Raw genomic sequence first — 17445 nt, forward strand, 5'->3', positions numbered from 1 at the left:
CCGAGCTACACCCCCTGCCCTGTGTTTTCTTCTTTATTTTGAAACAGGGTCTCAGTGAGCTGCAGAGGCCTCACTGAGTAGCTGAGGCTGCCTGTGAACCGTGACCCTCCGGTCTCAGCCTCCTGAGTGCTGGGGTTACAAGCGTGCGCCGCCGCGCCCGGGTTTTCTATTGCCTTTTCTTTGGCTCTGTTTTATTTACAAAGACAGAGCTTGGGAAGACAGTTCTTCCACTCCATATTATTTCATTCTGTTGAATTATGTTTCTGTGATACAGTTATGGCCAGGAAACAATGATACAGTCTCCATAGCCAGGCATTTTTGACCTCTTAAATAAAGGATATCTTCGCTTCACTTTCACTTCATTAGTAGACTAATAGACGATTTCTTGAAGCACAGGCTATAATTTGTTTTGTCAGTTGGGAGAATTTAATGTGGAATATACTGAGATTCTTTCTTCTCTCATCGTTTTCTTTTTTCTTTTTTGGTGGTACTGGGAATGGAACCCTTCAATGTCCGGGCTATACCCCCAGACCTATTTTTTTATATTTTACTTGGAAACAGGGCTCTTTTTTTTTTTTTTTTTTTTGGTGGTACTGGGGTTCCTGGAAACCCTTATACCTCCGGGCTACCCTCCCAGACACCTATTTTTTTATATTTTTATTTGGAAACAGGGTCTCTTAAGCCAGGGAGGCTAGCTTCGGACCTGCTTGATCTTCCTGTCTCCGCCTTTTTCTTTCTTCCTTCCTTCCTTTCTTTCTTTCTTTCTTTCTTTCTTTCTTTCTTTCTTTCTTTCTTTCTTTCTTTCTTTAAAAAAAGAAAGGGTCTCACTAAGTTGCTGAAGGTCTTCGCTGGCCTCGATCCTCCTGTCTCAGCCTCCCAAGCGCTAAGACTACAGGCGTGCACCACCATGCCAAGCATTTTGTTTAATTTTGAAACAGGGTCCTGCTAGGTTGCTGAGGGGCTCCCCTAAGTGGCCGAGGCTGGTGATCCTTCTGTCTCAAGGCTCTGAAGTACTGGGATGTTAGGGGCGCCCCACCATGCCTGGCTCAGGAAGTATCTTTAAAGCCAAGTAGCATTTATTAAACTCTTACCACTTACCAGGAACTGTGTGTAGCCTAACCCATATGATTCTCATAATAAGCATGTCGTAAGTCAGGTTTCATAGATGCTGAGTAATGTACTAAAGATGACATAGCTAATTAAATAGTCAAGTCAGAAATGAAACCCAGATATGTCTGATTCCAGACCTTATTATTCCTTGCATACTCTTTAGATCCTATAAAATCTATTTCTAAACTTTGGTTCTAGTCTGTGTGTGTTTAACAAAAATTCTGATGAAACCGTTTGTAAGAGAAGAAACGATGTGACTTTACTATTTTTCATGTTGGCTTGTGACTTGTAAGTTGATCTAAATCAAACCCAAGGCATTTTGAATATTCAGAGAGCGAGTTTAGATCAACAAAATTTACACTAAAGGTAAATGGGGTATTGAGGGTTTTAAATTAATTTTTTGGCAACACTTTGCTCCTTATATTCCCTAGAAAATGTGCTGAGGAAAATAATTCAGTGGTCAGCAACCCATTCTTACCTTCAGGTCTCAGCTTCTCTCTTCCCCCAGTTATCAGCGCCCCTCACCCCAGTGCCATGAGCACAGAGAGGAATGAAGGTAAAGCTGCCCTTCTTAGGTATTTTAAAGTCTGACTAGTCTATAGACTGATTAAACTAGGTTTTCTAAGTGAGCAATTCCTTAACCTCGACTGAGTAAAACATTAAAATATTTCTGACACCTGCCACTGACCCCTATTTTGCAAGGTAGGAGTTAATCTAACAGTTTCTCATTAAATGCTAGTATTACGCAACTCCGGAGTTGCAGCAGAGATCTGGAGGCAGTGGGTGAGTGGTAGTGATTCTCCTGTCTCAGCCTCTCAAGCACTAGTAGTACAGGTGTGTGTACCAGGCAGCATTGATGTTAATTTTTATTCCTACTAATACAGAAGCGAGTGTAGAATAAAGGTTTCCTGTCTCCCATTGTAGTGTGCTTTCTATTATCCACAGCACCCTCCTCAGTCAATTGAAGGGATGGATTGTATGTGATGTAGATCATAATAAATAGAATAATTTTTATTCTATTATAATAATATTTATTATATTATATATAATATATATACTAGAACTTTGTTAAAATGGAATTTTATTTTTTATGTTCAAAGTAATGGTTTTATTTTTATCTTTAATACTAGCAGAGGATCCAAACAGAAAAATATGGAAAGCTTCACAGATTTGTGTGTCACCCTTGCGAGGGGCATTGCTCCGATTTTAGTATACGTGCTTCTGAAGCAGGCACAAAATGGAATTCATTAGCGCAACCTAGATTAAAAGAAGACGTTCTTGTGACATCTAGAAATCGGAGTCTCTACTGTTTCACCGTGATTTTATTTTTTAAAAAACATCATTTGACTAGTAGTACCTAATGCCTAATGCTATTACAACTTTGGGAAAAACTTGTTCATGGTGATATTTCTTATGAGTTTGGCAGGGGTTAGTAAAAAGGGGGTTTTTCCTCCCAGATTCATCTTGGAGTATATATGTGTAATTTGTGTGTGCAGGAAGGAAAGTAGTAATCTGAAAGAGAAATAAATGGTAAAATCTGCTAGAACATGATAGACAAAGGAGGCAGCCTCTGTGAGCGCAAAAGTGCATTTGCCTCCTGATCAGGTCCCTCTTGAGCCAGGCCACGGGTAGAGAGTCTCCCGTCCACTCTTCAGGGTGTGCCCTGTGGCCAGCCCTGGTCAACTCCAGCCTGCAGTACAATGAGTTTCCAGTGCCCACATAAAACATCTTTCTTACGTCTGTCTTGACTGATTTAATGATATTAACACTGCTATGACAGGCAGTTTGGGAAATCACAGTTAAATTTGTAGATTAAATAAGTAGAACGGGATGAAGCCCTTGAATTAGACTAGTTGTCTAACAAATTTATTATTTTCTCAAATAGTCTCCAATTTACATTACTTTTTCTCATACCTATGCTGCTAAGTATATTAAGAAGCAGGAGGGGGAAAGCAGCAAAATAACAATGATGATAAAATTTGGCTATCTAAAATTATAGCCTGGCGTGAAAAATATTTATCATCAAGCTATCTGGGAAAGTAATGTCTGTCTGTCTGCCTGTCTGTCTGTCTGTCTGTCTGTCTGTCTCTCTCTCTCTCTTGCATTACTGGGGATGAAACTCAGGGTCATTCTATCTCTGAGCTACACCCCTATCCCTATTTTTTATTCTTTATTTTGAGACAAGGCCCCACTAAGTTGTGAAGGGCCTCACTATAGCTGAAGCCGGCTGTGAACCTGTGATCCTCCTGTCTCAGCCTCCCAAAGTACTGGGGTTACAAGTGTGCCACCATGCCTGGCTGATTTTTTTTTTTTTTAGATGGTACTGGGGTTCCTGGAAACCCTTTTACCTCCGGCTACACTCCCAGACCTATTTTATATCTTTTATTTGGAAACAGGGTCTCTTTTTTTTTTTACATTATTATATTGTTATTTATTTATTATTATTTTTTTGTAATCATACATCACTTTGGAATACAAGACTTGAGAGGATATACAAGCACATATCATCCAATAAGCCCTCATCCAATCCCCATTCCATTCCCTCCCCCCCTGGATCCCATGCTTAATTGGTGATTATTTTTGATATAACTGTTTACGCACCTCATGAGTTTTAAAGAGATTCCATCCTCCCCCATCCCCTCCCCTCTGATTGGTCACCTTAATTGCTTCTCAATAGGGCCCTTTCTACTACTTGACCTCCTCCTGTTACCCCTTTCCTCCTAGTTCTTGCTAATTAGGGGAAGCATCTGGATTTTATTTTCTGTGCCATCTCTCTGTGCATGTCGCATTGCAAGTTCCGATCCCACTCTTGACGGCCCCAGTAGTGGCCTGGCCATTCGGAGAACTCTTATCCCGACCTCGCTGGCTCCAGCACCAGCCTTGCCTCATGGAAGGCCCCAATCCTGGCCTCGCTGGCCCCCACACCAATCTAACCCCTCAGCTGGCTCCTCTCCCAGCCTCAGAGGCCCCAGCACCAGCCTCGCCTCATGACAGGCTCCGATCCCGGCCTCGCTGACCCTGGGCGGCCTAACCGCTCGGCAGGCTCCTATCCTGGTCTTGTAAGTCCCAGCTCCATCCTTGCCTCACGACAGGCTCCGATCCGGTCTAGCTGGCCATGGCACCGGCCTTACCCCTTGGCAGAGTCCGATCCCAGCCTCGGAGGTCCCAGCACCGGCCTTGCCTCACGGCAGGCTCCAATCCCGACCTTGCTGGCCCCGGCACCGACCTAACCCCTTGGCTGGCGCCGATCCCTGCCTCAGAGGCCTCAGTAGCGGCCTTGCCTCACGGCAGCCTCTCAAGATCTGGGATCACAAGTGTGCGACGCCACGCCCGGCTTCCCCCTCAGGTTTTTAATTAAAGATAAACAAAAGAGCCAGGCATGGTTGCATACTGCCTGTAATCCCAGCACTTGAGAGACTGAGATAGGATTGCAGGTTTGAGAACAGCAAGTAGTGAGATTCTCATGAACCTAGTGAGATCCTGTTTCAAAATAAAATAAAATTAAGGTTGTCACTAGAGGCTAGAGCTTTCCATCTAGAGGATATGGATCCTTTCCACCATTGTAGAGTTCTTGTGGACCATAGGCTCTACCTGACTGCTCATTTCTATGAAGAGAATGAGGTAAACCTGTATTTCTGCAGGTCTTTATTTCCACAAAGAATTTTTATAGAGCCATTTTTTCCCTGTCTTCTGGTACCTTTGATTAAAGTTCATAGAGAGCACTGTCATTTTGAGAACCATCATTTGACCTTATTTTTAATGTTTTCTTGTTTTCCAGGCTGGCAGTGATGGTGAGAGCATAGGCAACTGCCCCTTTTCCCAGAGGCTTTTCATGATCCTTTGGCTCAAAGGAGTTGTATTTAGCGTCACAACTGTTGATCTGAAAAGGTAAGACGTGGTTGCAGGTTGGGGTCAATTTAAGTTGAGATTGCATGCTTTATTATCTTTTAATTTTGATCCTCTTTCAACCCTTCACTTTGATTGCATACAAAGGAAATACATTTTGTTCAAGTTCCACTGGTTTATGGGCAACGTTTTTTTGTTTTGTTTAGGTGTGTGTGTGTGTGTATTTTACTAAGGACTGAACCCAGAGCCATTCGGCTTTCTGGCTTATGGACATATTAACTTGTATAAGTAATAGAGAAAATCCACACTGTCATCTGGGTGTAGTGGCGCACACTTGTAATCCCAGTCTTGGGAGGCGGAGACAGGAGAATCGCAGGTTTACAGCCAGCCAAGGGTGTAGCTCAGAGGTAAAGTGCCCCTGGGTTTCATCCCAGTTCCACCAAAAAAAAAAAAAAAAAAATCACAGTGTCAATAAATGGCACGTGGCCTGTCAATCTCTTTTGAAGCTTATTGTATGTTTACCTTAAATATTATGAACATCACTAAGAGCTGAGTTTTAGTGAGATTACAGTAAAATTCTTGAATTTTTCATTATAAACATGGTGAACTTTCTTAGTAGGCCTCTTTTAGACCTCTTCATGGTCTAAAATGTGCTAAACATATGACCATATATATAGTCTGGATCCCGAAAGACAAGAATGGGATTTTTTAAGGCTGAATGCTACATGGTTTAATTCATTTAGTCTGGTTTTCAGGGAATAAGGGGTTTTCTGTAATAATTTTAATTGTATTTGATAATGTAATTGTATAATAAGAGTGAGCTTTTATTGCCTCATGATTATTCTTGCTGGTTAAAGAGTTGTTTCTAGCTTTCTCTCCGTAGACCAGACTGGAGAGGCTGACAAGAACCCTGCAAATAGAAAGCTCTTTTTTTATTCAGGAACTTGTATTTTCCTTAGCTAATAGGTCTGTGGTAAAGAACATCCACTCCCCATCTCCCCAAGAGATTTAGATCAAGAGTTAAGAATAGTCATTCCAATGGAAAACCCAGGAGCTGGCAGTGGGAATGTATTCCCTTTGACACAAATGCCATTGTATCTTACTATTTATCTTTTAAGCTTATCAAGTCATGAAGATGCCCAGGATGAACTCTGGGCTTGCTATCACTTTGATGGGTGGTAAAATCGATGTGTGTTACCCCTCTGTGAGTGTCACATCACGAGAGTTACTGAAAGCTACAATCCCATTCCTAGTTCTAGGTTAACATACTTTGGGATCTCTCTCCATGCCTTTAGATTTATTCCTAAGTGCAGTTTTTGAAATTTTACAGGTTTAAAATTTATTTCATGCTGGGCATAGTGGTGCATGCTTATAATCCCTGGGTTTAGGAGGCTGAGGCAGGAGGATCGCGCAGGTTCGAAGCCAGCCTCAGCTGGCTTAAGAGACCCTGTTTCCAAATAAAATATAAAATAGGTCTGGGAGTGTAACCGGAGGTAGAAGGCCCCTAGGTTCCATCCCCAGTACCCCCCCACTCCAATTATTTCATGAAAATAAGCCATGAAGTCTTTCAGGAACTCTTTTAGTTATGTATATGAATGTAGAAATAAGCCTATAAGAAAAGCAAGAGTTAGAAATACACAGGCTCTTGGGAAGACAGTACCTAGTTCATGTTGGACAAGTTATTTTAAGAATGAAATAAGTCATGTAGTCATCTTCCCTCTACTTTCCCCCACCCTAACATTCATTCAAAAAGGAAGTTTCCCAATAAAACACCTAAAAATACACCAGGCCACCATGCACACACCCTTACTATGTCCTAAAATACACGGATTGCTCCTATTCCATTTTTGGCTTGGAGCAAGTGAGTTGACTCCCATGCTTTGAAAAGCCTTTGCTCAGTACAGAGCTTGATTGTGTTTTATACCAGAAAATGAAGTGAATTCATCATGGCGACTTCAAAGTCATCTGTTTCTTTTCATTTACAGACTTTTTAAGGTATATCACTCTAAGTTGATTGATACTGTATATATTTAAGAATAATGTACTCTATATACAAAAAGTGGAAAGGAGGCATTTTAGGGCCTCATAATTAGAAAGTATCAAAGAAGATGGATATCTCCTAGCTCTTTGTATAAAATCAGTAATAGAGAGGACTTGAAATTGAAGCCTGTATTTTTGGCTTTAGAAATCTTAGGTCTCCAGTACATCTAAAAAATGTTCTTTAAGGACGATGAAAAGTGTGTTATTGGTACATGGTAATGAGTCCCTTTGCCCCAGCCCTGGTCATCATCGTCCCCTTCACATAGATGATTGGTATTAGATTTGGCTTTTATCATTCCAGACCTTTCCTTTCCTTTCCTTTTCTTTTTTCTTTCAGGGGCATTCAACCTCCAAGCTACACCCCCTGCTTTATTTTTTCTTCTTTATTTTGAAACAGGTCTCTCTAAGTTGCGGAGGGCCTCACTAAGTAGCTGAGGCTTTCTGTGAACTGCCATCCTCTGGTCTTATCCTCCCAAATGCTAGAATTACAAGCATATACCATGATGCCTGGCTTCAGACCTTTTCTTTACATGCTTAGAATCTTGAACAAATTTCAAAGAGAAGGTACTCCAAGAGAGTGAACACTGGCTTTAAAACACAATGTAAAACATAGTTGTCACAGATAAAGGAAACAGCCTGTAGTAAAAACTACTTTTCATGATAAGTTCTTAATTTTAAAATATGAAATGTGACTCTTTTTAGAAGTCTGTGTGGGAGAAAATACATAGAGTGCTTATTTTCCTGCTTTTCTTCATAATTGCCTAGTTCTTCCATGTAAAGCACTGATCCCAGAACAAACCACTGGAGAGCAATCGACCTCCTCTGAGAGCCATTTAGAAGCCGCTCTGTGCTCTCCAGAAATGATTGCTACATGACATTTCTCCAGAACAGCCCATTTCCTGCATTGGCTCTGAATCTGTTCTCTTTGAATCTCAGTTGGTGTTAATGACTGTGCTGGCGGCATTTGTGCTGCCACTTGTGAAGCTCTGAACAGTCCCTGTTACTTGCGTGGCCGTAATGCATTAGTGGGAGTTATTTCCAAACCTCATTTTCTGTTCATGCTGCAATTATGTCAGAGTTGTTTTAGATAAAAAAGTACTTGGGCTTCAGGAAGAATTTAGAGTTATATCAACTGCTATTTGAACAAAAGCTGCAGAGCGACAAACATGAAAATATTAAAACTGGGGGCACTTGTTATCACATGCCATCAATTGGCAGCGCAGCCATGGCCATGTATGAGGACGTACCAGCAGCCAGGCCTGGTTTTGTAGGGAGAGCGCTGCTGACTTCCTGGGACCTTGGGCGCACCACTTATCTTCCTGAGGTCAGTCACTGCATATTTAATTTCAGGAAAAAAGAGACGGGAAATAAACCAACATGTTTTCAGTATCATGCACGTACCAGGGTACTTCTTACTCTCTTTAAGTAATTTTCCAACCTGTTATTGAATAGCACACATAGTTTTCTGGCTAATGCTCATGACAGTAATCAGGATCTTTATTTAAAATTCCACTGTTTTGCCAGGCGTGGTGGCGCACGCTTGTAATCCCAGCATTTGGGAGACTGAGACCGGAAGATCGCGGTTTGTGGGAGTGAAGCTCTCCACAACTTAGTGAGACCCTGTTTCAAAATAAAGACTAAAAAACAGGACTGGGGGTGCAGCTCAGAGGTAGATGCCCCGAGTTCCACCCCCAGCACTGCGCAAAACAAAACCCCACTGTCTTCACCACACCAGGTTTGTGTGTGTGTGTGGTACTGTGAATGGAATCGAAGGCTAATTCTATCTCTGAGCGACACCCCAGCACTGTTTTATTTTTTGTTTTGAAACAGGGTCTCATGAAATTGCTGAGACAGTCCACAAACCTGTTATCTTTCTGTCTTTGCCTCCCAAGTGCTAGGATTATAAGCATGTGCCACCATGCCTGGTTTCAGGAGGTTTTTTGTTTGTTTGTTTGTTTGAGGTACCAGAAATGGAACCCAGAGGCATTCTACCTCTGAGCTACACCCTCAACCCTATTTTTTATTCTTTATTTTGAAACAGGGTCTTACTAAGTAGCAGAGACTTGTCAGCGAACTTTGATCATCGTGTCTCAGCCTCTCAAATGCTGGGATTATAAATGCAACACCATGCCCGGCCTTCAGGGTTTTTTTTTTTTTTTGTGGATATGGGGATGGAACCCGGGGGCATTCGACCTCTGAGCTACACCCCTGCCCTGTTTTTCATTCTTTATTTTGAAACAGGGTCTCACGGAGTTTCAGAGGGCCTCACTAAGTAGCTGAGGCTGTCCGCAAACCGCGATCCTCTGGTCTCAGCCTCCCGAAAGCTGGGATTACAAGTGTGCGCCACCACGCCTAGCTCCTTCAGGAGTTCTTAAATGTTCCATTTTAGTTAATCTTTCAGAGTTAGGCATAGGCTTGAGAGGTGGCCAAGGTGAAGAGAAAAAAGAAAGTATCAGAACAGCAATGAGAAAGAGAGAGACACACACACACAGGGATACAATGATGTGACCATGTGTTATATTTCTTTTTTTTTTTTATGGTACTGGGGTTTGAACTCAGGGGCATTCTACCTCCAAGCTGTACCCCCAGCCCTATTTTTATTCTTTATTTAGAAACAGGGTCTCACTAATTCATAGAAGGTCTCTAAGTAGCTGAGGCTGGCCGTGAGCCTGTGATCCTCTTGTCTCAGACTCCCAAGCACTGGGAGTATAAGTGTGGGCCACCATGCCTGGTGTGTTACCATATTTCTGTTGGGATAAACTTTTCAGGTTATGAGAAATGGGAATAGAAAACCATATGTGGCGGCATTCACCTCTAATCCCAGTACTTAGGAGGCTGAGACGAAGAGAATCACAGGTTCTGCAATCTGCAAGTAGCAAGACTCTTAGCAACTTAGTGAGACCTCTCTCCAAAAGTAGCTCTCTCTCACTAAGTAGCAGAGACTGGCTTCGAACCTGCACAGTCCTGTACTGGGATTACACGCCCAGCTCTAAACATACCATTCTTAATGTATTGTGTGAATAAGACTCTCATGTTACTAGAGTAACAACAAAGTTTTACAAGATTATTATAATAGTTTAAACTTTAACAATTTCATAATAATTACAATGTTACAATGGAACTATGAAATTGATAATTCTGCCTATCTGAAGAGGCAGTTATAAACTCAGAGAACAAAATCTGATTTCCAAACAGATTCCTCATATAGTTTTGTTTGTTAGCATGTTTCTTCAGTTCCACTGTTCTGAAAAGTCTTCAGGGACTGGAGGAATCAGTTCAGTTTCCTGGTAGTAATAGCAGATCAGATGACACATGCAGAGTGACTAGGTGAAATGGATAATTTAAAATACTACTTCAGCCAGACGTGGTGGCGCACGCTTGTAATCCCCACGCTTGGGAGGTGGAGACAGGAGGATCGCGCAGGTTCGAAGCCAGCCGCGCGCGCTGGCTTAAGAGACCCTGTTTCCTAATAAAAATGTATTTAAAAAAATAGGTCTGGGAGTGTAGGCTCCCAGGAACCCCAGTACCACCAATAAATAAATAAATAAATAAATAAATAAATAAATAAATAAATAAATAAATAAAATTACTTCATAAACGGATACTAAAGCTGACAAAGATTAGCAGTATACCACACTTAATCAAATCACCACATCGTTTAACTGTTTGAATTGGGACACACTGGTGCTTAATAACTGGTATAGTCTTGGGGTGTGTGTGTTTGAGTCTGTTATCAATTTATTCAGTTAGTGACTTTAATATTAGTCAAGTTATAAGACAGCAAACCTAATAAAGAATAATTAATAGGCGTAAACTAAGGAGTAATCCTTTGTTCTGAATAAAGGATCCTTTAACATTAACTTTTGTAGGTTTTGTTATTTTTTTTCTTTTTATTTTGAAATAGGATCTCACTAAGTTACTGACAAGCCTCACTAAGATGCTGAGATTGACTTCAAATCTGTGATCCTCCTGTCTCAACCTCTCAAGTACTGGGATAACAGGTTTGTGTTGCCAGGCTGGAGGACTTCCCTTATTCTTTAAAAGTGTGTGTGTGTGTGTGTGTGTGTGTGTGTGTGTGTGTGTGTTGCACACATGTGCTACTAGAATCTAGAATTGAACCCAGAAGAATTCTACCTCTGAGCTACATCTCCAGCCCTTTTTATTTCTTACTTTGTAACCACCACCTCCCTTCTCCTCCTTCCTCCCTACCTCTCTCCCCCCCTCTCCTTCCTCTTCTTCTTTTGGTACTGGGGATTTGAACCCAGAGGCATTCTACCTCTGAGCTGTACAACCCCAACCCTGTTTTTTTAATTTTAATTTTGAAACAGGATCTGGCTAGGTTGATGAGAGTCTCACTACGTACTGAGATTGCCATGAACTGCAATCTTCCTGTCTCAGCCCCTCAAGTATTGGGATTATAGGTGTGTGCCACCACATCTGCCTTCATTTTTTTTTTTTTTTTGGCTTGGCAAGGTTATTTTATTTTATTTGACAAAAAAGGGTGCTCCCAGGTATGCAAGAGAGCACCTTCAATATTTTCTTGATATATGTAAATTAATTTTGCGTCTTCAAAATTGGCACCTTTAAAAAGAAATGCATCACTGGCATGATGGCACATGCTTGTAATCCCAGCGCTTTGGAGGCTGAGACAGGAGGATCACACAGGTTCAAAGGCAGCCTCAGCAACTTAGTGAGACCCTGTTTCCAAATAAAGTATAAAATAGGTCTGGGAGTATACCCCAGAGGTAAAAAAGCCCCTGGACTCCACCCCCAGTACCACACACACACACACACACACACACACACACGCATCTTAATAAGTTCTATATACTTAGTAATTTTTTTTCTCCTTTTAGTGAATCAACTAGTTATAAATAGGTCAACCTCACAAACCAGGTCCAATGCCATACAGCTATGCTGTGCTTATTTAATACTAAGCAGTGGGAACTTCAGCTACCAGCCCCGTGTTTTCCAGTTATTTTAAGTGTACTGAATTAAGTATTTATTCATTTTTATTTATTTATTTATTTTTAGTATTGGGGATTGAACCCAGAGCATAACAAGGGAAACATTTGAAGGAGTTTGAGTGAATTGTTTAATATTTGTTGAATGCCTTTTATGAATAAACCAAAGATCTGAAATTATCTCAAACTGTCATGTTAAGTTCCTGCAGAATGTCTGTGAAATGAGCCTTTGTGGGTCAGACAGAGCACCAAGGGCTTGGCGCGTCAGCTGAGACTTGGAAGTCGCAGAACCTTAGATTCTGGTTGCTGATCTGTAGCTTGTAAGAGAAGCACCTCATTCCCTGGAACCCGTCCACTGATTTTGTAACTAGAGTTGGTTTTTTTTTTTTTTTTTTTTTTTTTACCTCCAAACTACAGCCCCTGCCCCTATTTTTTATTCTTTATTTTGAAACAGGGTCTCACTGAGTTGCAGAGGGCCTCACTAAGTAGCTGAGGCTGTCCGCAAACCGCGATCCTCCTGTCTCAGCCTCCCGAATGCTGGGATTACAAGCGTGCGCCACCATGCCCGGCTGTAACTATTTTCTCACATCTGCTTTCACTTGGAATAAAGACCAAGATGGTTGTCTTTCAGCTCAGCAGTTAATTGTGGAAAATAGTTTTATTACTTTTGTTATTTTTAAAATGTGTATAGCTTTTCAGTGGGCTAGTGAGTAATTACTAATATTAATGACAAATTGATAATCACACATCTGGTTTTACTCTCCTTGGTTGTATATAGACTGAGTCAGGTTCTATTACAACAAGTCAGTTACTGCTAGATGACCAGCTTTATGAACCATCAGCTCTATTAAACTGCTGATCTTATCTCCTGTGTAATGCTTTGATAATGAGTTACTGAACTCAGTTAATGACTTTCATTTTTCATCTTTTAGTTTAGTTCACATCCCCATGCATTATTTGCTTTGACTTGTATAGGCAAAGCAGGTTTTATATCTGTAGCACAGTCAAGGAAATATGGATCCGAAGACTTGATTGTGACTGCCATGTAGCGTGCAAATGGCAGAGCTTTCCCGTTTGGAACTTTAATTCAGTCCTTTTTGTTCAGCTTTTTTTTCCCTCTCTCTTCCCAATGTTTTTGTTTGGAGAGCTTAAAAGCTGTCATAATCAGTTCTGGAAAAATAGCTATTACTTATTTTGGTCCCTTTCATGGGTTATTTTATTTTATTTGCGGGTCTGGGGATGGAACCCAGGGGCATTCTACCTCTGAGCTACACCCCCTGCCCTATTATTTATTCTTTATTTTGAAACTGGGTCTCACTGAGTTGCAAAGGGCCTCACTAAGTAGCTGAGGCTGTCCACGAACCATGGTGCTCTGGTCTCAGCCTCCCGAATGCTGGGATTACAAGCGTGCGCCACCACGCCTGGCTCCATGGGTTATTTTAAAGCATGGTATTCTTCCCCTTTATCCAAGGGTACCCAGTCATAAAACATTTCTTTGTAAAATGAAAGACATTATTACCTTATACACAGGCACATAATTAACTATGTGTCTGTTATAAACATGTTGATGGATATGTTTTACGACTCTGGGATGAGAAAATTATTTTCCAGGTAATCACAGTTTGTACATGATAAGATTAAGGAGCTTTCTTGAGCCAGGCATGATGGTGCATGCTTGTAATCCCAGTATTTGGGAGGCTGAGACAGGAGGATCACATATCTGTGGCCAGCCTCAGCAGCTTGTGAGGCCCTCCGCAACATAGTGAGACCCTGTTTCAAAATAAAGAATTAAAAAATAGGGCTTGGGGTGTAGCTCAGAGGTAGAATGCCTCTGGGTTTCATCCTCAGTACTGAAAAAATAAAATAAAATAAAATTGAATCCAGTATACTTAAAACAACTGGAGAACATGAGGCTGGTAGCTTAAGTTCCCACTGCACTCCAGGGACCCTTTAGTGCTCAAGGAAGAGCAGGTGTCTGGGTGATGAGTAAAGTGAGTAGCCAGAGAAAGAAGTGAGGCGACAGCAGAAAGGACCCGCTCTGAGCTGGTGGTGAGGACTACAGAAGCGACTGGCTGGTGCTGGCTTGCCTTGCCTCAGGCGCGAGTCTGGGACACCTCAGGTGCATGGCGCGTCCACGCCACTTTGTGCTACCTTTGCCTTGTCAGGCTGTTGGGTCCTCGTGGAAAGAATCCCACCTAATAGCCGGGCGTGGTGGTGCACGCTTGTAATCCCGCGCTTGGGAGGCTGAGACAGGAGGATTGCACAGGTTCGAAGCCAGCCTCAGCTACTTAGTGAGGCTCTCAGTGACTTAATGAGACCCTGTTTCCAAATAAAATATAAAATGGGTCTGGGAGTATAGCCCGGAGGTAGGAAGCCTCTGGGTTCCACCCCCAGTACCACACACACACACAAAAAAAGAATCCCACCTAAAGGTCAAAGCCCATCTTGACTTCTAGAAGTCCTCCTTTGTAGCTTAGGTTCTCATAGAAGGGGACAGGAAACCATCTTATTTTTCCTTTATTTGAAAGAGAGGCTCTAGAGCTTGGATAGGGGGAGAGCTCTGAGCTAGAAAATTTAGATTAATCAAATGTTAAGTAAGTCTTTGGGCCTTTGATTGCACTGTACTTATAGAAGAATGATCCAGTAGCCTAAATTGAAAGATGGAGCCAGAGAAAGAGAACACAAAAATGACCAGGGAAATCGATAGCTGAGCTGAGTAGAGATTGTAGTATATATTCTGAAAATTCTTTTAACAACTGAGTATTTCACCTTTATGGTCCACTTAAAGATATCTTTTATTTTATTCAAATTTTGTACATTGTGGTCAGGAAGGAAGGAAGAAGTCAGAAGGCAGGCTGGCTAATTTAAAAATATAATGGGAAGGAGAAGTACTTTGCAGTGATAAATTCTTACTGCTTTTTTAAGTTTGAAGCTTATTTATTTATTTATTTATTTATTTACTTTTTGGTGGTACTGGGGTGGAACCCAGAGGCTCTCTACCTCTGGGCTATCCTCCTAGACCTATTTTACACTTTATTTGGAAACAGGGTCTCACTAAGTTTCTGAGAGCATCACTAAGTAGCTGAGGCTGGCTTCGAACCTGTGTGATCCTCCTGTCTCAGCCTCCCAAGCGCGGGGATTACAAGCGTGCGCCACCACGCCCGGCCTGAAGTTTATTTTTTTAATTATGAAAATTTTCAAATGTATAAAGAATAGAATAATCTTCTTCATAACTAATTCAGTTGTCAGGATTTTACTACATTGCATTGTGACTGTTTTCTTCTTTTCTTTCTTTTTTACTGGAGATTGAGCCCAGGGGCATTCTACTTCTGAGCTATACCCCTAATCTATGTATGTATGTATTTTTGTAGTACTAGAGATGGAACTCAGAGACATTCTACTTCTGAGCTATAACCCTGACTATTTATTTATTTATTTATTTATTTATTTATTTATTTATCTATCTATCTTTTGGTGGTACTAAGAGTGGAACTCAGGGGCTTTCTACCTCCAGGCTATACTCCCAGACCTATTTTATACTTTATTTGGAAACAGGGTCTCACTAAGTTGCTGAGCGCCTCACTAAGTAGCTGAGGCTGGCTTCGAACCTGTGCGATCCTCCTGTCTCAGCCTCCCAAGCTCAGGGGTTACAAGCGTGCACCACCACGCCCGGCTCCTATTTTTTTATTCTTTATTTTGAAACAGGGTCTCACTGAGTAACCGAGGCTATCTGTGAACCATGATCCTTCTGTCTCAGCCTCCCAAATGCTGGTATTACAAGCGTGCACCACCATGCCCAACTATTTTGTTTGTTTTTTGTTGGGCATTGTACCTCTGCGCTATACCCTGAGCCCTATTTTTTATTCTTTATTCTGAAACCAGGTCTCACCGAGTTGCAAAGGGCCTCACTGCGTAGCTGAGGCTGCCCACTAACCGCGATCTTCCAGTCCCCACCTCCTGAATGCTGAGATGACAAGCATATGCCACCACACCTTTGTTTTCTTTTGAAATGGGTCCTGCTAGAGTCTTGCCAAGACACTGAAGCTGTCATCAGACCTACATCATCCTGTCAGCCTCCAAGTACTAGGGATTAACAGGCGCGGGCCACCACGCTTTGTCCATTACTTACTAAGTAAAAAATTCCTAATGTACAATAATTATATTGCCCCAAACAAGCAGAATAATGAGAATAGTAGTCTTATACATTTTTGCATCTCTCTAATGTCTGACTTAGTAAAAAAAAAAAAAAGCAGACTTGTCATATCTGCTTTTGTATTAATTATCTTGTCATATCATACACCAAGAAGCCAAAGTAAATTTGGAAAATTATACTGTACATACATGAAAGAGAGCAGTAAGGCACATGCTGTCTTCGTACTGTTTGCATGGCTTTGTCCTCATGAACTGCCTAGTGGAAGGGTTGCCTGGTTCACACTTTGAAAAGCACCTCGTAGATTCAGGGTCAACTTTTGTGATAAGAATACTTCACAGCGCTCTGTACTTTGTGTTTTATCAATAGGAGACATATCTATCTGGTCATCTGATTTATCCTGCTACTCATTGGTGGGCCTGAATAAGCCATTTTTCTTTTTTTCTTTTTTTTTTTTTTGCATTGGGTTCCTGGAAACCCTTCTATCGCCAGGCTACACTCCCAGACCTATTTTATATTTTTATTGGGAAACAGGGTCTCTTAAGTCAGCGAGTCTGGCTTCCAACCAGCACGATCCTCCTGTCTCCGCCTCCCAAGTGTGGGGATTACAAGAGTGTGCCACCATGCCCGGTTGCCATTTTTCTTTTTAATCAGATAGTAATAATATTTCTTGCTGTAAGTATTTATAAACCTAAATTTTATTATCTTTCTTAGTGTTTTATAATAGTTTGCATTTTTTCTAATTAATAAGAGGAAAATGTTTTTTCAGTTTTTTCTAATTAATAAGAGCACTATATCTTTATTTTTTAGTTTTGAATTCTTTTGATAATTCTCCTTAAAACAAAAAAAGAATGAAAGTCTAGACAAGTTAATGCTGATCCATCTTAGCAGTTAGTACCAGAGTTGAAGTCAGACTGACTTTCCCAAGTTGTTCTAACACCGTCTCTAATAAATACCTTGGTTGAGTCTGGAATAAGAATAGTCTTTGTCTTTTGGAGTCTTCCTGTAAGTCATGTGCTTTGTGGAAATTTGCTTCTTATTAGAGCACTATTCCAACTCTTACACTTAATGAAAAAGTTTGTCTTATAATGAATGTCTTATTCATTCTTGTGTACTTTAAAGTTTAGACCTAGTCAGAATTTAACGTATTCTTGTTTTCTTTGAGTTACAAGTGATCTCATTTTTATCACTATTTTGCCTAACAGGAAGCCTGCAGACCTGCAGAACTTGGCTCCTGGAACCCACCCACCATTTATAACTTTCAACAGTGAGGTCAAAACGGATGTAAATAAGATTGAGGAGTTTCTTGAAGAAGTCTTATGCCCGCCCAAGTGA

The 17445-nt window shown here is 41.2% G+C and overlaps 1 protein-coding gene across 1 annotated transcript in view; it reads left to right on the forward strand.

Annotated features, from left to right (window-relative positions):
* Positions 1 to 17445, forward strand: part of CLIC4 (chloride intracellular channel 4) — a gene marked incomplete at both ends in the record, with an annotated part of 61275 nt that overhangs the window by 29617 nt on the left and 14213 nt on the right. The window contains 2 exons of the mRNA XM_080692455.1: positions 4889 to 4998; positions 17316 to 17441. Coding sequence (XP_080548581.1) covers positions 4889 to 4998; positions 17316 to 17441 — 236 coding nt within the window. The remainder of the gene's footprint in view (positions 1 to 4888; positions 4999 to 17315; positions 17442 to 17445) is intronic.

Source organism: Muscardinus avellanarius, assembly GCF_963383645.1.
Source record: "Muscardinus avellanarius genome assembly, chromosome: 3".
Lineage (NCBI taxonomy): Eukaryota > Metazoa > Chordata > Mammalia > Rodentia > Gliridae > Muscardinus > Muscardinus avellanarius.